A 24769-nucleotide genomic window follows, 5' to 3' on the forward strand; every position below is an offset into this window, starting at 1 on the left:
TTGATTAACATTGACCTTAAATCAATTTTCCCGGAACATAATCCAGCCTCTAAAATACAAGATTCTTCCCACACTCTTTGTACCTTCTCAACCATCCGTCGTCTTCTGAATGAAAAAAAAAGGTTACACAGTAAAATCCTTATCCAAGCAAATTGTGCATTGATGAGAGAAAGTCAGTGCAGGATTTTTACCAATATATATAAATATTGTTTTTCCTTATTTGAGGCTCTTTATTATTGCTTTGTTCTCCTTCAACAATTCAATTCATAATTTGTCTCATCTCAGTTTTACTTAAAGCATCAAATCATATCGAAGTTTTCCCACTTTAAAGTTTAAGTGAGATTACATGTATATGGTAGAAAAAAACCCAAAGAATCAATAATCTACTTTTTATTTTTGAGGCAACGGTTCAGCGTACACAGTAGTAGACTTGTTGATATGAATGGACTCGAGCATAAATGGTTTGAATCAGGTTCTGTTCCCATTCTTCACTTTCACTCTAATCTTGTGATTCAAAGTCCTTCCACGATGTCAAAGGCTCTCGGTTCTCCTCTTGGACGGTGACCTGCAGAGACAGGAAGCTCCAGTGAGATTCACATCCTGGTGATGATGCAGTAGAAATTGTTGACGGTGGATTAAGAAGATATTCTTAAATATTCCACTTGATCATATACTTGAGAAACTTGAGAAAACTTTCAACTTATTGTAATATATATTTTTTCAGTGGAAGTTTTGTAGTAGTTGTGTCTGGAGGAAAACTATAGAAGTATATAAGGTCCATTAGAATATTGAATGGTTATACTTAACATTTCAAATATTTAAACCTTTAGCTAAACTTTTTTTTTTTTAATAGTCATAAATAAGAATATAAAAAAACAACATACAGTTGTATGCACTATTGTAACATTTTAATATTGAATTTAAAAGGCTACAAATGATAAAATATTGAACTTAAAAAATGCATTCTTGAATATTTTTCAGTAAATGATCAAACTTAATGTAAAAACATATATTCATTTTAAATATATTATTAGTATAATTATGTAGAAACTGTTTTACCAACATTTTTTTAATTTTATTTATCCCTTGTGTTATTTCAGCGACAAGGTGACCCGAAGGCCTGAAAACAAATGGGTTTTATGATATCCCTTGTGTTGTCTCTGGGTCAAGATGACCCGGTGGCCTGATAACAAATGTGTTCGAGGTATCCCTTGTTTTGTCTCTGGCTCAAGGTGAACAACCTCCCTGGCTTCCGTAAATACATATGCATTGGTGGAGGTCTTTCACCTTGACCCAGAGACCACACAAGGGATACCTCAAACACATTTGTTATCAGGCCACCGGGTCACCTTGACCCAGAGACAACACAAGGGTTATAAGGCAAAAATTATCAAATATTGAATTTAGAAAAAAATATTTTCGAATCATTGTCCCTAGAATATCAAACTCTATATGTAGAAAAATAAATTCATTTAGAACATTTTTGCATCTCTATAGCAGAAATGAACACGTTTGTTTACCGTGGCTTTCCTATGTCCTCGATGAACTGTGGAAGTTGGGCATTCAGAGTTTCTCTCAGAAGTAAAACCACCAAACCGGACCCGATGGCAGTCGCGCAGTAGATCAGCGAAGGCAGCAGCTGCCAAACGTCTTCCAGAAGCATGATAAGCGGCGACAAGGAAACCCCGAGACGCGCCACGAAGGACGTGTAGCCGACGCCGTTCTGACTGGACGGAGAGCAAACGTGGTCCAACTTTGAGACTTTGAGCTTCGATCAGTCAACGGTACAAACAACACGCAACTGACCGCACGACCGTCGGATACAGTTCCGTCGTGTAGAGGAAGATGATCGTGAAAGACGCTTCCGAAAAAGCTTTTCCGATCAACGCCACCACCGCTCGAACGACCCACATGTCTGGGGATTAAATAGAGTTGATATATTTTTCTAAACAATCACGTTGGATGGAAGGTTACGTTTACCTTTGGAAACAAACATGTTGATCAAGAGACACAGTCCAGTTAACACCAAGGCCCCCGACTCACTGGAGCGCCGGCCGACCTTCTCGAGGAGGAAATATATCCCGACCTTCATCGGCATTTCAATAGTTGCAAATAAAAACTGACTAAGGTAGATGTTGAAGCCGAAACCCACGATGTTTAGACTGATGCCGTAATAGGTGAATGCCACACCAAACCTGAAGATGGAAAAAAACAATCTTTACTCGTCATTAAAAGAAATATACGGTAAAACAATTATTCTTCGATACAACCCGTCTAAACAAACAAAAATACATGGGAGAGAATCTGGCGATACAGCACGTATCACGATACATGGTCAATGATATATTGCTATTTTTTGTGATACTGTAACAACAAGGATATATGTGTAGTATTGTTGAGTACTTGACTCTGGCTAACTTGCAGACCATATGACTTGAGGAAGTCATAACTCGTTTCATTTGTTTTGAAACCAAAATATGTCCAAACATCAACTTAAAAAGCTGCTGGAGTCGACTGTATCCTCTTGTCCTCAGTCATTGCCTGGTTCTTGCAGAATTAAACTGTTCCTTAACTTTAGGCGACGTAACGAGTGCTGCCATCTAGCAGCCGGAAGTTTAATTGAAACACAAAATAGAACAAACGTTGTGACTATTTGCATTTTAATTGTAAATAAAGAAATAAAAAAAACTTTCTAAACACTTTATTATGTGAGCAACATGAACACTTGACTATTATCACTTTTTCTAGACAATTTCCGATGTCGAGGCTACAAGATGGACGTTACAGACGAGCAGTACCGAGGTATTTACAGGTTTTTAAATGTATTTTTGGACAAAGAGAAAGGCGAAGACAACTGAACTTCAGTCGCTACATTAAAATGAACAAACATTATTGTCTATAACTCTAAAAAGGAAGCAAAAACAATCCCAACCCTTAGCTCACACTAACCAAAATCCTTTGTGTCATTTCTTTTGGATTTACTAGAGAGGTTTTCTTTAAAAAACACAACAACATGAAATCAATCAAAATAAAGTGATTAAATACTGGTTTTGTAATATGATAGTAATAATAATAATAATAATGGGTTGCCATGCTAATGGCTCATCATCCACGTTTCTAATAACGTAACTCGTAACACTTACCAGACGATGCCGGAGCAAATGGCAAGCTTTCTGATATTTGTCGTCCTGAACAGATCCAGGGTGGTGTACGTCCTGCCGTCCACATGGACGTCATGGGACTCCACTAGCATCTGTGAGTACAGAATAAACAGTGTAAATTGTAAAGTCCTCCATCCTGGTGGATGACATTAGCCTTAAGATTGAACTCGACCATGGGAGTTATGTCCGCCACACTCTTCAACCTGTTGTTCGTCTTCGCGCATTGCAAGATGTATTTATGAGCCTCCTCAGCTCTGCCATTGGCCATGAGCCACCGGGCGGACTCGGGGAGCCACCTATGGGTTTAAGAAAAAATAAGATGTTTTTTTTAGGAGGCTCTTTTAAAAACGTGGTTCAATACCTCCAGGCCATACAGGACAATATTAAAGGCGAGGTCACTGCCAAGATGAGCGTACGCCACGTGTTGACGCCGTATGCGAACGCAACGAGGATCCAGTTGCCGAGAGTCCAGTCCAGACTCGCGATTATGGCCGACAACGTTCTGCGTTCGATGCTGCACCACTCCACGTCTGCGTTTTCAGCAACACAAGCAAGAACAGATCATTTAGGAACATAGTTTGAATATGAAATTCACAAAAACAAGTTACAAGTTACATTGAGAATCGATTGTTTAGCACGCTAACGATATAATGCTAACGGATACAATTAGAATAGCGAATTTTATAAGCCTTGTTTTTCCGGATAGAAAATATAAACCCCCTGCACTACACAGTCATTTTAAATAAGAAATACATACATATATATACATATATATATATATATATACAGTATATATTTATATTATAGGGTTTTGTCCCAGCAAAACGTTACCTGCTAGTAAAGCTAACATGTATCTATCAGTCAAACATTAGCTTAGTCCGTCCAGAGAAAGAGTTAAAACCTTCTTATTTATATTTGTCGTCTCATTCTTGTTAAACAGGGAATCATTGGTGTTAACTGGTCCCTTTGTGGTGATTTTCCCTTCTCCATTTATTTGTCTTTTATTCCTTTATTTACCAATGTACTGCCCCTCCACCCTGGACTTATTAGCACTATGCTATCGTTAGCATGCTAAAGAAGACCTGTGCTGTGTCTCAAATCGCATACTTGCGTACTCAAAGTTAGTATTTTTAGTGCGTAAGTGCGTCTCAATTCTTAGTATGCGAAATTTAGTGCGCCATGCACACTAAATTGTCGTACTAAAACACCCACAAAACTGAGTATGGTTCGATGGACACTATCTACCCTAAATGGCCGCCATCTTAGTGACGTTGTAAACGGAAGTTACTTCATATGTATGCATATATATATATATATTCATATACTTACAGGTGTATTATTTTCAGCCAACAGTAGGAGGATCACACCTCTTCGGTGCTGATACCAGCTTAAATATCTCGCGAATATTTAGATTCTCATATTTTTCTTTATTTCTTTTTCCAAACTTACAAAACGTGCTGCCAGCAGGTGGCGATAGCGTTCAAACAGCTGGTTGCAACCATCGTTAAATAGAAGTAGAAGAAGAAGCTGTCGAGTCATTTCCTGTTAGTGTGTAGCAGCAGAGTTTGATTTGAGACATACTGTCTGTGGAGAATTCACGTACTAGTTAGTATGTACACTATCCTGATGCATACTAACTTCTAGTATACTAAGAGAAGTATGCGATTGGAGACACAGCACTAGTCTCATTGGGAATCTCAAGCCAGACGGAGACACTGATGATATGACGGGACAAACATACACTAATAAAGATCAGTCGACGTACTCAGAACGATGGAGATGATGCTGATCCCGGCCAAGCACACGCCGCTAAAGAACCTCATGACCATGAACATGACGTAGGAGGAGGAGAAGGCGCTGAGGAGCGCAAACATCATGGACGACAAGTAGGACACCAACAGCAGCGGTCGTCGGCCGAACCTACTCCAGAAATCATTCATTAATATACAATATCCACCTGTTTCCGGTTTGTAAATAATTGATCATAATAATTCTGGGGAATGTTTCATTAAAGTTTTTGTTTGTCCTTTAGGGAAAATATGAGTAGATAGTAGTAGTTACTCCACATGGAGACAAGTCAGTTCAGGTGAGTTTTTTTGATTTTGTTTTAAAAATTTGCCTCGAATTCATGTCAAATGTATATACGCCTAGCGTGTCGTATGTGCTAAACATCATTAGCATCGTTTCTTCATCTAATCTAAAGCTTCGGTAACTTTTTTGAATCGTTTTTAAAATACATTTATACACTTGTGTACATGTTCAAGAGCGTCATGCACTAGGAATTGCATTGATTTCCTACTAAAAACAGCCGTACGCTGCATAAAAATATTCAGATGTATGAATGACGGGTTCATCCCTTTCCACGCCTCTATTTAAATATGTCAATCGTATTCAAACATGACCACGAGACCCGAGATTCTACTCAGAAGCAATTATAAAATAAAATAAAAACCAAATGAAAACTTGAAATTTAACAGCGTTAACAGTTTATATGTGTTAGATTTTAAAATATTTCTAAAACTCTTGTAAATGAGCTCAGACAAGCTTGGTGTAAATGTTACATACATGTAAGTAAGTAAGTTAGTAAGTAATATTTATTTATATAGCGCTTTTCGAGACCAGGGTCACAAAGCGCTTAAACAATCAAAACAATACTCAAAAAAGTATATACTTTAAAGATCAAGATAATACTGAGAACAACACAGGAGTTCCAGAAAATCAAGGAAAAGCCTGAACAAATAGAAACGTCTTAAGATGTTTCTTAAAGGAGTCAGTAGACTCCATCAAGCGCAAAGAGAGATGAAGATCGTTCCAAAGCTTAGGTTATTAACAAGAATACTGTATGTACAGAGACGATCAGTGGCTTATTTCAAACATCCTCAGATGAAGTTAAAGGAGAATAAAACTGTCACATCGTCATCACTACTTAGACAAAACAAGGGATACCACAAACACATTTGTATCTGGGCTTTCGGGTCACATTGACCCTGAGATAACACACGGGATACCATAAACACTGTTTGTTTTCGGGCCTCCGGGTCATCTTGACCCTGGGATAACACAAGGGTTAAATATGTTCCTGCAGTCATTTCTAGTCATAGAATATGTGGCTCACCTGCAACAGGTGCGTATTATTATTATTATATTCAGTGTTTTTTTGTTTATAAATAGCCATCATGTGACGGCGTATTAATATAACCGTGTTTTTAAGGATGTGATCACACAAGCTTTTATTGCGCTTTCATTTGAACTGGCAGCTTCTCGTGGCGAAGATTTGCGTGAAAAACTTTTTGCTCGGTTCGTTCCCGATACATATTGAACCGATTGGCCGCTGTGCATGTCAATCAAAATCAGTCAACCAATCGGGCAATAACTGTGTCGCAACCATGAGCGCTAATAGATTTTGGCCCCTGGAGGGATTGAGTTGGACGACCCTGGTGTAGACATTGGCTTCTGACTCAGGACATTTCGACACTTCACTCTTATCTCTAGAATATAATGTCAACCATAAACAGGTACGAGGTGCAAAAAAGACCGCTGTATGTTTTGCACAATGGGAGGAAACTGGAGTGCCCTGAGGAAACCCAGGAGATGCGCAGGGAGAAGTTTTCTCAAGAAAAAAAATAAGACTCTTACCTGTCGCTGAGGAACCCGAATAAAGGGGCTCCACACATGACACCGATGAAAAACAGGGTGGCAGTCGCCTTGCTCAGGGCTTTGTTGTCGCACACCAGCTCCCACTGAAGAGTCAAGAAGACATTCATCTGGAGTTCCACAGGCGTGAAGGGAGACTCACCTCCGTGACCAGAGTGGACCTGAAGGTGCTGTTGTCGAACACCCAGCCGCTGCGACACCCGGTCGTCGAAGCCCGGCTGCCGTTGTTGAGAGAGAAGAGAAGCTGCGGCTCCGAGAACATCCTGCAGGAGCTGAGGCTCCCGTCCGGATCCAGGGGGACGGCGGCGGCCACCTTCTGATCCAGGGTCAGGTTGAAGAAGTCGCTCCGGTTCTCCAGCGGGCCGAAGTCGCAGCGGTGATCCGGGGTCGCCGCCATGAAGTTGTTGAGCAGGAAGTGGCACGGCAGGGTGACCCGAGACATCAGCTGAATCAGGATTATTTGAATTTGGAATTTTCCAAATCCGTTAATCTCTGAGATTAATTTGTCGAAGTTCATCTTTGCTTAATGGGTCGGAGGAGATTCTTTTGTGGGTTCCTCTGGATTCCTCCTCACCAAAAAACCTGCTGTACCAGCAGGTCCAGCTTATCCTTGGCAGTAATATATGTTTGAGTTTGAGACTGAGGAGTTAATAAATATCCTGTACAAGGATCCAGTGGAATTATTGTGGAACATTGACTGACACTGTCTAAAGTCTCTTGTGTCTGGAAACACACTGTTAGGCATCAGTGGACCCGACTGTACACATGAGTACATCCAGGTCGAGCGGGTCCGAGTCGGACTTTTACGAGCCGATGTTTTAACTCATTTATTACCCGTTGATTCCCAAAAGTCTCTTTTTCTTCCCTCAGATCCTGCCGTTCACTCGACATACATCCATGACTCTTAAGTGCTAAGACTTTTATACGTCTAGTAAATACATTTTCAACTTTTACTTTGTCAATGAAGAACCTCCAGACGTTTGTATTGTTTATTTCTTCCATTATCTTTATTGTGAATAAAACTTTGATATGATTTTTTTTACACTATTATTAAATTCACTATTAAGTGAATTTGATTTAATTCATAACAGAATAGTATAACAAAAGTATCTGCAAATAAATATAAATGTAAAAAAAACAAATACAACAAGTATCTGCAAAATATTAATGCACCACAACAAAATTAAATATAATCTACATAATAATTTGTTATCTGAAGTATAGTATATACCAAAGTTAATTCATCCATTTTTTCCACTGATTCCTTTATTGGGGGAGAAGGTTTACAGTGGGTAAGTTTATTATTTGTATTTAATTATTATTAAAAAAGTGAACAATATTTGTTTTTAGGGATTCAATATGCAAACAAAATAAAGATTTACACAATTATACAGATAATACATTTGATAAAACTCAGTATAATTGACTGAAAACTATTCTATAAATTCATATTTTTTAATTATTTTCTTATGTTGTCTCTGGGTCAAGGTGAACACAAGGGATACCACTAACACATTTGTTTTTGGGCCTTTGTGTCACCCTGACCCAGTGACAACACAAGGGTAACCAGGAACACATTTGCTTTCGGGCCTTCGGGTCACCTTGACCCCGAGACGACATAATGGATACCACAATTTTCTTTTTCTGACCTTTGGGTCACCATGATGCAGAGACAACACAAGGGATACCACTAACACATTTGTTTCTGGGCTTTGGGTCACCTAAACCCTGAGATAACACAAGGGATACCATAAACACTGTTTGTTTTCAGGCCTCTGGGTCATCTTGACCCTGGGATAACACAAGGGATACCATAAACACTGTTTGTTTTCGGGCCTCCGGGTCATCCTGACCCTGGGATAACACAAGGGTTAAATATGTTCCTGCAGTCATTTCTCTGCGGGCTGTATGTCCATACAAGGACATCCTGACAGAGATTCTGACATCGTCCGTTGACTGTAAAGAAACGTGTTAGAATTTCGAAAAGAAAGGTTTAAAGGTGAATTTTTTATATGAAAATATAAAGTTATTGATGATGAAAACTGTCATGGCTTCATTCTATATTATATATTCTTTGTTAAAAATACAGGCGTGAGGAGGATGAACCTGCAGTGATGCTGAGGTCGAAGGTGACGGGGGGGCGGGTGAGAGGGGGGAGGGTTCTATATATATATATATAAATATATATATCTACACTGACACAGGAATGGAGAAAGTTCATCACAAGGGTTCAGATGCTGGACATGCAAGATGTGAATGAATGGGAATTTGTTCTTCATGGATGAATGTTTGGACGTCTGTTGTTTTAACGGTGAGTTCCTGATTTCTTTTGTTTTCATCTCTGATGAACGACTGAACCAGGTTAGGTTTATTCTACCTAACTAACTAACTAACTAACTGACTAGGTGATCTGAATAGAACTATCATTTATTAAATATGAATAAAAGTCTAATTAAGAATAACAGAAAAAACGGATTGATGTCAAAATTATATCAAATGTATTTTTTTTTAATATGAAGATAACATTAAACTTGATGAATATATTTTTTTATTCAAAAATTCATTTTATTGTTACGCTTTGTATGAACTTTTACTTTCCTTGTTATTGCGGTCGTGCTTGATTTTTCTCAATTAGTAAATGAATCTTATTTCTTCAGAATTTATTTTAAATAAAATGTTGCGCAATAACATTTCTAATATTTCTCGCCTATTAGTTGATGAAGGTTTAATAAAATATTTTAAACATTGTTATAATTTTATTTTTGTTGCTTCACATGAGCTATTTATTCAATGGTTTTTTACGTGTAAATCCAACATGATACATCAATTAAAGGTTTTATATTTCACAGTAGATCAACACTTTTGATAAAAAAATATATATATTATACAAGAAAAAAATATATATATATATATGAATCAAGACAATGATAAGATATACATTATCCAGCAATAAATTATATACATTTTCACTCTGACTCTAAATTAATCTCTATTAATAATAAATCTAGTATTCAGTAGAAGATGGTCCAGTATGAGGTAAGTTGAGGTCATCGGACCAGAGACTAATGATGTGATGGAAAGGTCTGATCCTCATCATGGGGTCATGCTAAGGGGTCACGCTTCGGGGCCTGGCTTAACACACTTATCATGGAGCTGACACGTCGTTACCATGGAAACCAGCAGACTTCAGAAAAGCTAACCTTAATTGGAAAAAACACGCAAAAAAGTGATGAAAAAAATAAATGAAGTGAGACTGCGTTAACAGTCCCCAGATTCACCTCAAGAGGGCGCTACTGCAATTCTCTGATCCCTCTTTTTTTCCATCCCTTGAATTTGAGAAAATATATTTTTTTAATCCTGTTTTCTTCTCTATCGTCCTCTGTCAACATCTTTCACGAATAAATAAATAAAACTAACGTTATACTCTTACATCATAGATCTTAAAAACGAATGAAAACATTTCTCATCTAAAAACCTTCCATTCAAAACATACTTCCCTCTACTAACCTGAACTCTACCTCTAGCGCCCTCTTCTGGTCAATTGAAAAAACTGCTGATACCTTCTCAATGTAATATTCCTGTGTAACAAACCTACCTAAAAATGAAATCAAATATAATGATTTTTGTCTATAAAATTGTGTACTTATTTCGGGTTTACTTGTTAACCTGTTCTGGAGTGTTTTTACTCCCTGGATTTGTTTTGGTAGTATTTTGGTGTGTAGTTTTTTGTGGCTATAATTGTACATTGTCTCAGTATTTTAACTTTCCTGTTTAACTTTCCTGTTTGATTTGATTTTTTTGTTGTTGTGTAGTACACAGTTATGAGTTATGAGCTAAATTTCTTAAATCAAATTTAACTTTAAATTGCTAATTTTCTGTTTATATATTATGGAAGTATATGAGTCAGTTAGTAAGTAAGTGTCATCAGGAAATTGACAGTTGAATTTAACAAATGCTGAAACTTTGAAATGTTGTTGCGTTTTTTAATTTGTTTTTAATAAATAAAACAATTCTTCATCTATATTGAAATGTTGAATTTGATTTTATTGACTAATTTAATTTCATTATTTGTTTATTTAATTGTTATTAAATAACTATTATTATAACTTTTTTCAAAATAAATGTTTTTTTTAACAAACGTAGAGTTTGATATTCAAATTTCAACTATTAAAAAATTCATTTTCTGAATTGAATATTTTTCAGCTTGTAGCCTTTTTAATTCACTATAATTGTTTTGGTATAATAGTGCCAACAGACAATACGATAAATGATACGTATATATATATATATATATATATATATATATATATATATATATATATATATATATATATATATATAAATATCTCTGAAACACATGTTTGAATTAAAGGTTCTGTATAAATAACTGAAATCCCAAATAAACACTGATTATATTTGGTTGCTAAAGGTTGCCGTGGCAGCGCTGATGGATGACAACAGCATTAGTAACAAACTCAGTGTAAACATCAACTCACAAAACAGCCTCTGATTGTTTTGCTCGCTCCCCGGTCGCTCTGCTCACACTTCGACATACCTTTCCATGTAGAGCAGTATCTGGATCCTGCTGCTGGAAACAAGCCTGAGGGTTTGAGACCAGAACTTAGTTGGCAAAGTGTGAAAAGTGTTCGCAACATTGAAGGAGCGACGGACTGATGAAGCTTCGTGAAACATTGTTCTGGTTTTTCGTGCCCACTAGATGGCACTCTTGGGGACACTGCTTCATGAAGCTTCACTTCATCGAACCCATACAAATCAAACCAAGAAAAGGAATCCAGGTGGAACAAGAGGAAACATTCAATCTCATCAGCTACTGTAGGTTTGTCTCATTTCAGAGGTATAACAGCGAACTAACAGCTCTCTGCTTTAGAAAATTATTCAGACAAACATGTAAACTCAGTCTACTTTCTCATTTGTCGTGTCGTTAAACCAGATCTGACTTCTAATCTTTGTTTAAGTAAGTAAAAGATGCAAGATAACGGTGGTTTGGTGTTTAAACCAACACAACTGACTAAACATTATTCACCTTTTTTTGACGATATGTATGTATGTTACTAGATGTAGTGCTTTAGTGAAACGGTCAGTTATTGCAAATAAAAATACATTAATTTTTTCAGTTTTGAGCTTCATTTTTATTTTTCTTCTGTTTTTTTTCAAAACCCCACGAGGGCTGAGTTATTCTCGTCATTTTCTAATTCAGAAGTTGGAAATAAAAGTTTTGGGTAAATTGCCAAAACAAAATTGAAAAACTTGTCTTCCTTTTGATTTGAAGCCAAAAATGAAATACAAAATCTAACCTAAGTTAGATCCAGGGCTTTAACTAAATTAGTTTTTTAATAAATAAATAAATTCAATAATTGAATTGTTTTTTGTTTATAATTAAAATAGAAAAAGGTGATTATTTTCAAAATGATTAATGTTTTTATTTGATATTGAGTTTGATATTTTTATTTCCAATAATTCAAAAATATTTTTTTGTAATAAAAAAAAAAAATTGTAATCTTTGACATTCTTTTAAATTCAATATAAAAATGTTGGTACAGTCGTGCCACCAGACAATACCAAAAGATATGGATCAATTATGATTGACTGAAAGTTAATTTAAGTATTTTTTATATATATTTTATATATATATCTTTTTTATAGTCTGGTGGCACTACTGTACCAACATTTTTATATTGAATTTAAAAGCCTACGGATTAAACAATACTCAATTTAGAACATTTATTTTTGAACTATTTGAATTATAATATCAAACTCTACAGAAAAAAAAAAAAAATTATATAAATATTATATAAATATTCAACTTTTTTTACTTAACTTTTCAAAACAAAAAATGCAACTTTTCAATATAGCTTGAATTCAAGTGTGTGCTTCAAACATTCAATGTTCTGCTACCATTCCAAACATGGTCATGTAACTATTAAACTTGGACACTATTCTCTCTTTGAAGGGCTCATTGGCGTAACCCTCCAGAATGGAACCCGCCACCGAAGAACTCTCGAGGTCCGGATCCGACGACCCCGACGACGACCTCGGCGACACCGAGTTCTCCAGAGACCGACCACACGGGTTCAGGCCTGACAGAGACGGAGGCTCTTCGTACGACCAGAGTGAAGATGAAGAGGAACCAGATGATCGCGGGAGATCTTCTCCTCAGGACGGAGAGAGTCCAGCGACGACTCGGCCTCGCTCTCCCTCTTCGTCCTCCTTCTCTGGGGCGACCTCTGACCCGACCCCGGCCTTGACCCCGACCACACGAGAACGAGGGGCAGCCTCGTCTGACGGAAGCAGTGGATCTTCTGAGGAAGGAGGGAGCAGCGAAGCACCTCCTGCTCCTGTCTTCTCTGGAATCCCAGGCGGGGGTGCTGAGCCTGCAGAGAAGAGGAACTCGGAGTCCGACACAGATCTTTCCAGACGGGACAGGGAGAGGACCAGGTGCACACGTAAGTCTTCAACCCTCGAGAGGGTCTGCATGATTTCACAATCTGATGAATTCTTAAGTCACTGCTCAAAACCTAAATTTATTCTTTTATGTATTTTAAAAAAAAGAGCCAGTGCTTGTGAAATATTACGCCTGTGGTTAAATTCAAACTGGGCTGTGGAGGCTATTCTGGGTGGTGTTACCGGTGGAGCTTTATTGGTCGCGAGCCGCAGGATAAGAATAAAACATGAGCATATGATGAGGCCGGCAGAAAGAAGGTTGACGGACGTGAGCATGTGTGTCCGCCCGGCCTGTTACCCGACGCCGCTTATCAGGTCGTAACGGTGTAATGGAAAGCGAGCTCCCACACACTGTTACGCCGTAAGTGAAGATGATGCTTTTATTAGTGCGGCAGCAACTGTATGACTTTGATGATGTTCATGAGCTCAACGTTTCTCTGAAAACTGTTAAGAGATCGTTTCCACCTCCACACAAAAAATCTTCTCTGACGTCTGCTGGTTCTCTGGATGCGTTTGTGGTAAACATAAAGCTGCTTTTTTTTGCTTTAAAACATTATTTTTAACTGTTTTAACCCCAGAATTAATTGGATATCGATGCCTCTTTGATAATAAACCGACCACCATTTATCTTTTTTTTTTGTTGTGCTAAGAAATCAGTGTCTTTTGAAATAACATTTCTTAAGGGGCCAAGTTATATAGGAAATATAGGAAAAAGGTCATTTTTGTTTGTTTTGTTATTCATTTTCAATGACAAACAGGAAAAGATGATGATGGAAGTATATCAGTGCCGTTAAAAAAACATTTTTAAATGAATGCTTTACACTTCGAATTTGATAATCTAATTCCTATATTTAAAAAAGTAATTGCCTTTACTGGTATTATATCTTATTACTGTATATTCAGATGTAAATATTAAATACTGCTTCGGATAATATGTCTTATTGACTTGTTATGCTTGATATTGACCCCATTTTTTAAAAAGGAAATTGAAATGTTTAACGAGTTTATTCCAAGTCCTGTTTATCATCTTGTATTTTAAGACTATTTTTATTAACTTACATATAATACTAGTAAGATATATTACTTCGAGTAAAATTAGAAAAAACACAAAAACAACCAAATAAAGTCAAAATCAATACATTGAATGGAAATAATAAATGTCCTTAAACATTGTTTACTGTCCTTGCAAAACAAGTATATTTACATGGAAACACTTATTTTGCACTTGGATGATATTTTTAAAATATATTTGGAAAATTTTACCACAGTTTTTCTGTAGTGTGAGAACTGTTTCAGACGTCTAAGCAACAGAAACTTACCTAAAGTACTGGTTAGAGTAATGGTATTAGACACAAGATACATGTTATTAGGGAACAAACCTGAAGTATTTAAAGGGTTATTTATTTCCTGTTTGTGGTAAATAAGGGCTTATCAGTAGTGTGTATAGATATCCACCGCGTCTACTCCCATGAGCATGTTGTTTTGGATCAAGATTAATCCGAAGACCAGGTCAAGACGAGGTCTGTAGGTGTCAATATCTCTGGGTGCTTCAGGAGCCTGAATATGCTGAGCTCGCTCACGGCCCGGCACTCGTCCAGGTTATATAAGGAGACTGCATTTCCACCTGTTCTGTGTGTGTTGTGTGAGGAACTCAAATGTGGGTGTATCAAACAACATGAATGTCTGGATTAATTCAACATATCTCAGGGCAAAAGTAACTTCCATCATGCAAGCAGGAAACTATGACTGGTATGTTGAGTTGCGTCAGCATCGTTGTTCTATCCTCACGTGGTTTGTGGACTTTATTAACTCACTTGTTTAACCGTTCTTGACCAGAGACAAGTGATTAAAAAATGTTTCAAGGCGTCTTCCTAACCACACGATCAATGCTTTGTTGAAGACCAGTGAAGTGATGTACATAATTCGAAGACTTTGTTGATATAGAGTGACCCACGGGTGTAAAACCGGTCCAGAAATGGGCCAGGGTGGTGCAGGTTTTTGTTCCAACCAGTCAAGCACATATAGTTGAACCAATCAGGCGCTGTTGCTTGTTTAAGCCGACTCCTGATTGGTTAACTCATGTGTGCTTGACTGGTTGGAACAAAAACCTGCACCACCCTGGCCCTTTCTGGACCAGTTTGACACCCCTAGACCAAACAACGATCGCATGACCTCCTTAAAGCTAATAACTATACACAGTGAAAGAGATTCCTCCACAAACAGATTGATCTTTTTGTGTAAACCATTAAAGTGTATTCTTATCCTCTCATCTGTCCTAGGCTTCAAAGACAGCCAATCAGAAAAGAATGTCAAGGAAACAAAGTCCAAGTGTAAGCGGATAGCTCACCTGCTCACCAATGCACCAAACCCTCAAAATAAAGGGGCGTTGTTGTTTGAGAAACGCAGGCAAAGAGTCAAGAAGTTCACCCTCGTGAGCTACGGGACCGGAGACGACGTATTTGACAGCGAAGACCGAGTACGAGAAGAAGAAGCGGAGGAAATAAGAGCAGCGGCGTATAGCTTCGTCACGACCAGTGATTCTGAGTTAGAAGAGGAATATTCTCTGTACCAGCAGACGGTCCAGACGAGTCTGAATTGGGAGCGTGTGAAAATGGAAGCCCTGCCAGATACCAAAGGGAAAGGAGTCTTGATGTTCGACCGCCGGCGAAAACGCCTGGACGCGCTCGATTCGGAACAAGAGGAGCTTACTAGTAGAGCGCCTCCTGCTGAACTGTTGAGGGAACGCGAATGTCCGCCACAACGCACCTATATCCATGAGGATATGTTGGTCAACTCCCATCAGAGCAATCATATCGAAGAACCGCAACATAGTCCAAAATCTTCGGTGCCCAACAGAACTGCCAAGCCATTCCTCGGATTTCAAGTCAGAGTACCTGTCCCTTACACGCCAGGTCACATTACCCCGGTCACTAAGAGGCCTGAGCCAAGGTTCAAAGTACGAGTGCCGATAAGTTCCAGTCCACAAGTTTGGTCCCCGACTGGAGACATTATTGCTTCTAGAGATGAACGGATATGTGTGCCGGCCATCAAGACAGGCCTCCTCTCTGAGTCCAAAAGAAAAGCCGCCAACAAGCAAGCATTGAAACAAGGAGCGGAATCTAAACTACAGAACAAAGGAGACAGAAGGTCGGACCTCGAGCCAGAAGAGGACTGCTTCAGTCTGGGAGCCGAGGCTTGCAACTTCATGCAACCGAGAACAGTCAAACTCAAGAATCCACCTCCCGTTGCCCCAAAGCCAGCGATCGATCCATCCTGTCCACCCTGGATGAAACATTCAAGCGATGAGCCCTACACTCCTCATCGGGGTACCGGGTCATTGCCTCCCCACTGCCAGGTTGGCACACATTACTTGGAGCAGCAAGAATCGGCTCAGCTTCTCCAAACTTCTAAAGGGTGGGCACCAGCTCAAGATCAAGCACCTGGTTGGGAACCTGTCAGCACCTCGTCTCAACGTCATCTTGAGCCGTCTACAAATAGCTGGAGTCAACAGCCGTCACGCTCCCCCGTGAGTATGAACCCTCCGTCACCACCCAAAGGAAGCGCCCCAAACTCAGTTGCCTCATGTCCACCACAAGCCATTAAGTCATTGATCCAATCACCCCAAGCCACTTATTTAAGAGCTCAAGGCTCAGACAGAGAAGTTAGGGGGGCTTCTAATGGCCACAGCTCGATGGGGAAGGGGGCCCAGTTGTTTGCGAAGAGGCAGACGAGAATGGAGAAATTTGTCGTAACCGGTGATAAAGCGCAGTCGACCCAAAGAGCCCAGTCCCCGACATCATCCTTGCCGCACTCCTGGAGGTACTCATCTAATGTCCGTGCCCCTCCTCCTCTATCTTATAATCCCCTTCTTTCTCCTTTCTACCCTCCTTCTGCAGCCAAACAAGCTTCTGCCCCCAGCCCCAAAACTAAACCAAAAGAAAAGCCCACAGCGCCCCCAAAGCAGCTCAATGCATTAGATATAATGAAACATCAGCCGTATCAGTTGGACTCTGCACTCTTCAAATATGACGCCATGACCATAGCCAAGAGTCCCAGTCCCAAACCGACCCCTAAATCAAAGTTTGAAGTCACAAAACGCATTAAGCAAAGATCTGCATTCACTGATTCCCCTAACTCTAGCTCCGAAAATAAATCAGATAAGCCTGCTAAGTCTTCCAAGTGGGTAAGTTCCCAAGTTTCTTCTGGCGATCAGAGCGCCGTGGTGGATGAGCCTCTTGTTAATGGCAAGCACTCGGATGAAGAACACGCTCTGACCCCTTCTAGCCACCACATGCAAGCGCCAGGAGTGCGTCCCGCCAGCTCAACTTCGCAGCATTCATCAGTGGATGACAGCATCGCTTTGGCTTTTTCGCCGGCCGCTCTCATAGCTAGAGGCGCTCGTCAAATGGCTCCCCGGCCCAAGTTCTCCGCTAAAAAGCCAATGGCCAGCACGAAACAGTGGAAGTCTGTTACCATGGTGAATTAGTTTAATTGAATGGGTCAGGAAAAAAAAGGCCAATGTATGGGACGGAGCATGTGGGTTAAAAGAATAGATGGAGTCACTCTTTAGGAAGGCAATGGGAAGTTGTTACCAGGCAGTCATAATTAATTCAAAATCCTAATTTGATAAATGACCCTAAATTGATTTTGGACGTTTTATATATTTTGTGATCAGAAATACTTGAATGTACTGACCTGACACAAATCCTATCTTTTGGGGTAACCGATCCGGTAATAGAAAGCACATCCGTGTTAAACAGGGTCAACAAGTTCCCCCGACGTTCCTTTTTGTTTTTTGGCCAATGTGAAAGGATGACATGAAGTGAGGATGTAGGGAAGTAGGTTTTATTTATTTTTTCCTCTATTTGCACACTGAACTGAAAACACTGAATGCAGCTGAATGTTAGCACAAATGTTAGCACAAATGTTAGCACAAATGTTAGCACAAATGTTAGCACAAATGTTAGCACAAATGTTAGCAAAGTTCAATTTACATCCCTTATGAAGACGCTAGTTTATACAAGCTTAAGTTGGTTTTAGCTGATGTTTATCACACATAATTTCAGACGGGATTAGTAAATATGAGGATGAAATTAGTCTTTTATTTGCTGTTTCATAAATTTGTGCTCAAAGTTTAATATTCTCAGGAGGAGCATTTGTGCAATAATGACTTTTGTTTTGTTGTTTAATTTATTAGAAGCAGCACAAGAATATCCTCATAATTGATGGAATTCCAATTTAATTGGTGCTGGTTATCAATATAATAGAAGCTCAATGGTATTTGTGTTGACTGAAAACTAGTTGTATTCATGACTTCATGATGTATGTCTGATTTTTGGAATTGGCTCATTAGGAAACTTGACAACTTCCTAAAAACAACGGCAAATTGATGTTGATGAGAGTAATCTTAAGATGTTAGTACATTCGATGTGATCTACTGTAGCATGAATCAGGATCCAAAATAAGGTTCACACTTTAAGGCTTTAAAGAGTTTTCTTGAGAAACTGTTTATGCACTTTTTATTTCGTGATGCATTCTAAATTCCTTTGGTCTCATTCCAGATGTTATCCAAGCAAATTGAACTTCTTAAAGTTGTGGTTCCTTTTTCTACAATTGTCAAATGTTGTGTATACCATGATTTGACCATTTGGTTATACATCAATCTTAACCCATTCTTTAAATGCAAACATGTCTCTTTGTGATCATCCCTCTGACATATCAATGTTTTTTTTCTGCACTGCCATTAAATTTCTCCTGTCTTCTTCTTGTGTACCTCTTTTTCTGTGTCCTTCTCTTCTGGTTTCACTGACATTCTATGCTTTACCTTCTCAACACCTTTCTGTTTTCCAGCCAAATATTTTCAACATCAAAGTTGCCCTTGAAAAGTCAAATTTCTGTCAAAAGTTCTTTGAACATAGTTATGGTGCAACAGAAATGTTCTCAGAGAGAACCTTCTCAACACAATAAGAAAAGACATGTCAGTTTTACAACGTGCATAAAGATGCTAATGATAATTATAGTATCATCATTGTACATATTAGCATTAGCACGCTATTAGTTTAGTGTCAACATTAACGTAAGATAATTTATGAACATGAATAAAATAAATTCTGGTTCTAACTATCAACTACGTTCATAAATCGATTGTTCATATTAGCATTAGCACGGTATGAATTTAGTGTCAACATTAGCATAAGAAAATTAATAAACGTGAATTAAATGAATTCTCGTTTTAACTATCAACTACGTTCATAAATCGATTGTACATATTAGCATTAGCAAGCTATGAGTTTAGTGTCAACATTAGCATAAGAAAATTAATAAACATGAATTAAATGAATTCTCGTTTTAACTATCAACTACGTTCATAAATCGATTGTACATATTAGCATTAGCAAGCTATGAGTTTAGTGTCAACATTAGCATAAGAAAAATAATAAACATGAGTTAAATGAATTCTCATTTTAACTATCAACTACGTTCATAAATCGATTGTACATATTAGCATTAGCAAGCTATGAGTTTAGTGTCAACATTAGCATAAGAAAATTAATAAACATGAATTAAATGAATTCTCGTTTTAACTATCAACTACGTTCATAAATCGATTGTACATATTAGCATTAGCAAGCTATGAGTTTAGTGTCAACATTAGCATAAGAAAAATAATAAACATGAGTTAAATGAATTCTCATTTTAACTATCAACTACGTTCATAAATCGATTGTACATATTAGCATTAGCAAGCTATGAGTTTAGTGTCAACATTAGCATAAGAAAAATAATAAACATGAGTTAAATGAATTCTCGTTTTAACTATCAACTACGTTCATAAATCGATTGTACATATTAGCATTAGCAAACTATGAGTTTAGTGTCAACATTAGCATAAGAAAATTTATAAACATGAATTAAATGAATTCTCGTTTTAACTATCAACTACGTTCATAAATCAATTGTACATATCAGCATTAGCATGCTTTTAGTTTAGCGTCAACATAAGCATCAGATCATTCATTAACAATAATAAAATTAATTCTGGTTTTAACTATCAACTGCATTCATAAATCGATTGTACATATTAGCATAAGCATGCTATGAGTTTAGACTCAAAATGAATGTAAGATAATTTAAGAACGTGAATAATATTAAATCTGGTTTCAAATATCAACTACATTCATAAATCGATTGTACATATTGTAATTAGCATGCTATCAGTTTCGTGTCAACATTAGCATAAGATTATTTATTAGTATGAAAAAAATGTATTCTGGTTTCAACTATAAACTAAATTCATTAATCAATTGTCAATATCAGCATTAGCATGCTATCAGTTTAGCGTCACTATTAGCATGAGGTTATTTATTTGCAAAAATAAAATTAAGCCTGGTTTCAACTATCAACTACGTTCATAAATAAATCGGCTGTAGCAACAATGACATTTTTGTAGTATTGTTGAGTACTAGTGTACAGAATTCACAGACCAGATGACTCTTGACGAAGTCGTAACTGCTTTCATTTGTTTTGAAACCAAAATATGTTCTAACATCAGCTTTAAAAGCTGCCTGAGTCAACTGTATCTTCTTGTCCTCAGTCATGGCTGGGAACTCTTTGTATTTCCTTGTTGCTCTAGCTGCGTAGGATAAGTATGATTGCAACCCAAAAATGAACACGGCATGAATATTTTCATATTAAATTTTAATTAAAAATTGATATAACACAGCCTTTACTGAACTTGAATGAATTAACGATGGTAAGACCAAAACTGAAAAACTAAACTATTTTAAACAAACTTTGTGTGAAGATTTACAGAACCAGGTACAAGTCAGTTGAAGCGGGTTAAGAGTCAGTTTTGATGTGATACAAACCCATCGAAGTAGCGATGGGCTAATGAAGCTTCATGAAACAGTAGGTGGTGCTGTTGGTTTCTACAAGGTGGTAATATTTGTGCAACTAGTTGACACTTAGTGGGATCTAATAATGAGGGTGATACTTCATGAAGCTTCATGAAACAGTAGGTGGTGCTGTTGGTTTCTACAAGGTGGTAATATTTGTGCAAATAGTTGACATTTTGTGGGACTAATAATGAGGGCGATACTTCATGAAGCTTCATGAAACAGTAGGTGGTGCTGTTGGTTTCTACAAGGTGGTAATATTTGTGCAACTAGTTGACATTTAGTGGGATCTAATAATGAGGGCGATACTTCATGAAGCTTCATGAAACAGTTGGTGGTGCTTCTACAAGGTGGTAATATTTGTGCAACTAGTTGACATTTATTCGGATCTAATAATGAGGGCGATACTTCATGAAGCTTCATGAAACAGTAGGTGTTGCTGTTGGTTTCTACAAGGTGGTAATATTTGTGCAACTAGTTGACATTTATTCGGATCTAATAATGAGGGCGATACTTCATGAAGCTTCATGAAACAGTAGGTGGTGCTTCTACAAGGTGGCAATATTTGTGCAACTAGTTGACATTTAGTGGGATCTAATAATGAGGACGATACTTCTTGAAGCTTCGTCAGCCCATCTCAAGTCGACCATCATTAACAAATGCTTTGCCATTTAGTGGGATCTATTAATGAGGGTTATACTTCATGAAGCTTCATGAAACAATAGGTGGTGCTATTGGTTACTACAAGGTGGTAATATTTGTGCAACTAGTTGACATTTTGTGGGACTAATAATGAGGGCGATACTTCATGAAGCTTCATGAAACAGTAGGTGGTGCTTCTACAAGGTGGTAATATTTGTGCAACTAGTTGACATTTATTCGGATCTAATAATGAGGGCGATACTTCATGAAGCTTCATGAAACAGTAGGTGCTGCTGTTGGTTTCTACAAGGTGGTAATATTTGTGCAACTAGTTGACATTTAGTGGGATCTAATAATGAGGGCGATACTTCATGAAGATTCATGAAACAGTAGGTGCTGCTGTTGGTTTCTACAAGGTGGTAATATTTGTGCAACTAGTTGACATTTAGTGGGATCTATTAATGAGGGCGATACTTCATGAAGCTTCATGAAACAGTAGGTGGTGCTTCTACAAGGTGGTAATATTTGTGCAACTAGTTGACATTTATTCGGATCTAATAATGAGGGCGATACTTCATGAAGCTTCATGAAACAGTAGGTGTTGCTGTTGGTTTCTACAAGGTGGTAATATTTGTGCAACTAGTTGACATTTATTCGGATCTAATAATGAGGGCGATACTTCATGAAGCTTCATGAAACAGTAGGTGGTGCTTCTACAAGGTGGCAATATTTGTGCAACTAGTTGACATTTAGTGGGATCTAATAATGAGGGCGATACTTCATGAAGCTTCATGAAACAGTAGGTGGTGCTTCTACAAGGTGGCAATATTTGTGCAACTAGTTGACATTTAGTGGGATCTAATAATGAGGGCGATACTTCATGAAGCTTCATGAAACAGTAGGTGGTGCTTCTACAAGGTGGTAATATTTGTGCAAGTAGTTGACATTTAGTGGTACCAATAATGAGGACGATACTTCTTGAAGCTTCGTCAGCCCATCTCAAGTCGACCATCACTAACAAATGCTATGTTCTTCCAGGTTCTTGGTAGAAGTCTACCCTTCAGTCCGATGAGGCGGATGAACTCAGTTCCGTGTCTCTTGACTCCACCTGCGTCCCAGCCGTCCTTCCCGCAGAGGCAGACGTCTTACCAGGAGGTCTACAAGAAGGCCCCGACCCCCTGGGAGGCGGCGTCCAGGAGCCCCCTCGGCTCAGTGGACGAGGCCTTTTGCTTCCAGAGCTTCCCGTCATCCGTGGCCTCCAGCGTCAAAGCCTCAGGGCTCCGCAGATCCCTGCCAGAGCCTCCGGAGGAATGGAAGCGGAGGGTTTCTCTTGATCCGGCACCTGTCGCCAAAGGTCAATACCGTGCCGCGCCAGCGTTCCGGGCCCCAGCCAGCAGCCGGACATACCCACCTGAGAAGCCGGCGTTCTACGGGCCTCCGTTTAGACCGGCCCGGCCGCTGCAGTCCGCTAGCAGTTATGCGTTCGTAAGACAAGGGCCCCAATACACTCCACTTCACAGCACATTCCAGAGAAGTTAGTCAGAAATATACTAACAAACACTAGGGCCACAGTTAAGTCATGTTTTATTTAAAACTATAATGAAACATGGCACAAATCCACAGTGAAACCACATGAATAATACATAAAAGAACCAAAATATTAATTTAAATATGTCAAAAACGTCCATAAAAAGCTGCTGAAACCCCCCCCCCCCCCCTCCCCCCCCTAATGTGAGACCCACTCTAAACAAGAATTGACCTCTAGTGGCCACCATACCAGCTGATTGTTTGAGACCCCTAGTGGAGAAAAGCCAGAGTTGTCCAAAGGGAAGTTTGTCAAAGGCATGACGGGTTCGACTACTCAGAAATATAGAGGTTTTCAAATAGTCCGTAGCGGGATTATCTCTAATATGTTTTAATATTTTTACTTCATAGCAAACTCCAATTTATACCAACAAAGTATACATTTTTTATAGATGTGTTAAGTAGCATTGAATGCTTTTCCACTCACTAAACAGCCACGGTTTTAAAGGGTTTTCCTTCACAAATTCTTACTAAATCATTTATTTTGATATATATATTTTTTTTAATTCAAACAATACATAACATAAGAGGATTAAAAAAAGTTAAGTACTTAAAGGTTGTTTGCATGTTTACTGACACTTATGGTCACTTTTCATGCTGTTGTTTCTATAAACAGCATCTACACGTGTGTTACACTTTTTTATGAGGATTTTTTTTGTGCACAGATTGAATTTACAGGATGTTAAACAGAAGATACAGAAGGTTGTTGACAGGAGAAGTTGAATGTTGAATGATATCAGAAGTAATTAAGATGAGATAAGGAACTGAGATTATGGATGGAAACGACTTTACATTGACTTTCAATAACAGTCAAACTGAGGTTAAAGGAAAAACATTTGATGGGAATAAGATAATGTTGACGGGTAGTTGGATACATTTATTTATCTTATTGAATACTTTTTTGATACATTTGTATATTGAAAGATGTAGCATTTAAAAATAAATATTGGTCTAAATTCAATAGTTTTTTTTAATTTGTGGCCCTTTAAATTTAATTTAAAAATGTTTGTATTGTGCCACTATTTTATATTGAATTAAAAAGGCTCTTTATTTTTCGAATGATCTGAATTAGAAAATTAAAACCCCCAATTGTATCAAATATACATTAATTAAAATGAAAAATATGTTAACTTCAATTATTCAATAAAGAAAACAAATCAATGCATCCACCCCCCCAGAATTTCAATGAAAAGAATGAATGAAGTCACATATGTAATGTTAAATTCAACCAGTATTCTGGTGTCACTAATATACCTTTTGGTTCGTCGTGTGCAACATAAATATTCCTGTGATCATTTCACAACCTGACTTGTGTTTCTGCACCTTTTAAGCACCTAAATGATTAAAAAACATGTCGTAATTTCTGTGAAT

At 38.0% G+C, this 24769-nt stretch overlaps 2 protein-coding genes across 2 annotated transcripts; one reads left to right on the forward strand and one right to left on the reverse strand.

The window, feature by feature from the left end:
- Positions 1-375: 375 nt before the first annotated feature.
- Positions 376-7392, reverse strand: LOC148089427 (solute carrier family 22 member 7-like). The gene is made up of 10 exons (XM_087783880.1): positions 6958-7392; positions 6798-6901; positions 4927-5081; positions 3523-3691; positions 3334-3457; positions 3144-3253; positions 1981-2195; positions 1807-1915; positions 1521-1727; positions 376-565 (listed from the first exon to the last, which is right to left on the reverse strand). The coding sequence occupies exons 1-10, from the start codon at positions 7330-7332 to the stop codon at positions 532-534; spliced, it is 1602 nt and encodes a 533-aa protein (XP_087640006.1). The 5' UTR covers positions 7333-7392; the 3' UTR covers positions 376-531.
- A 5418-nt stretch (positions 7393-12810) lies between these two features.
- On the forward strand, positions 12811-23489 carry synpo2b (synaptopodin 2b). Its single transcript, XM_087786553.1, has 3 exons — positions 12811-13279; positions 15557-16803; positions 22853-23489. Exons 1-3 carry the CDS (start codon positions 12811-12813, stop codon positions 23351-23353), a joined length of 2217 nt encoding a protein of 738 aa, XP_087642679.1. The 3' UTR covers positions 23354-23489.
- The last annotated feature ends 1280 nt before the right edge of the window (positions 23490-24769 follow it).

Source organism: Callionymus lyra, chromosome 1 (genome assembly GCF_982586985.1).
Source record: "Callionymus lyra chromosome 1, fCalLyr1.hap1.1, whole genome shotgun sequence".
Taxonomy (NCBI): Eukaryota; Metazoa; Chordata; class Actinopteri; order Syngnathiformes; family Callionymidae; genus Callionymus; species Callionymus lyra.

What these genes read in the sequence shown, in the direction of transcription:
- LOC148089427 (XM_087783880.1), bottom strand. Translation starts at nt 7,332, where the DNA reads ATGAACTTCGACAAATTAATCTCAGAGATTAACGGATTTGGAAAATTC. An exon ending in ATTTGCTCCGGCATCGTCTG is followed by an intron (nt 2,196 to 3,143) that starts GTAAGTGTTACG and finishes TTCCATCTTCAG; the next exon opens with GTTTGGTGTGGCATTCACCT. An exon ending in CAACATGTTTGTTTCCAAAG is followed by an intron (nt 1,916 to 1,980) that starts GTAAACGTAACC and finishes TTTAATCCCCAG; the next exon opens with ACATGTGGGTCGTTCGAGCG.
- synpo2b (XM_087786553.1), top strand. Translation starts at nt 12,811, where the DNA reads ATGGAACCCGCCACCGAAGAACTCTCGAGGTCCGGATCCGACGACCCC. An exon ending in GGAGAGGACCAGGTGCACAC is followed by an intron (nt 13,280 to 15,556) that starts GTAAGTCTTCAA and finishes CATCTGTCCTAG; the next exon opens with GCTTCAAAGACAGCCAATCA. An exon ending in AACAGCCGTCACGCTCCCCC is followed by an intron (nt 16,804 to 22,852) that starts GTGAGTATGAAC and finishes ATGTTCTTCCAG; the next exon opens with GTTCTTGGTAGAAGTCTACC.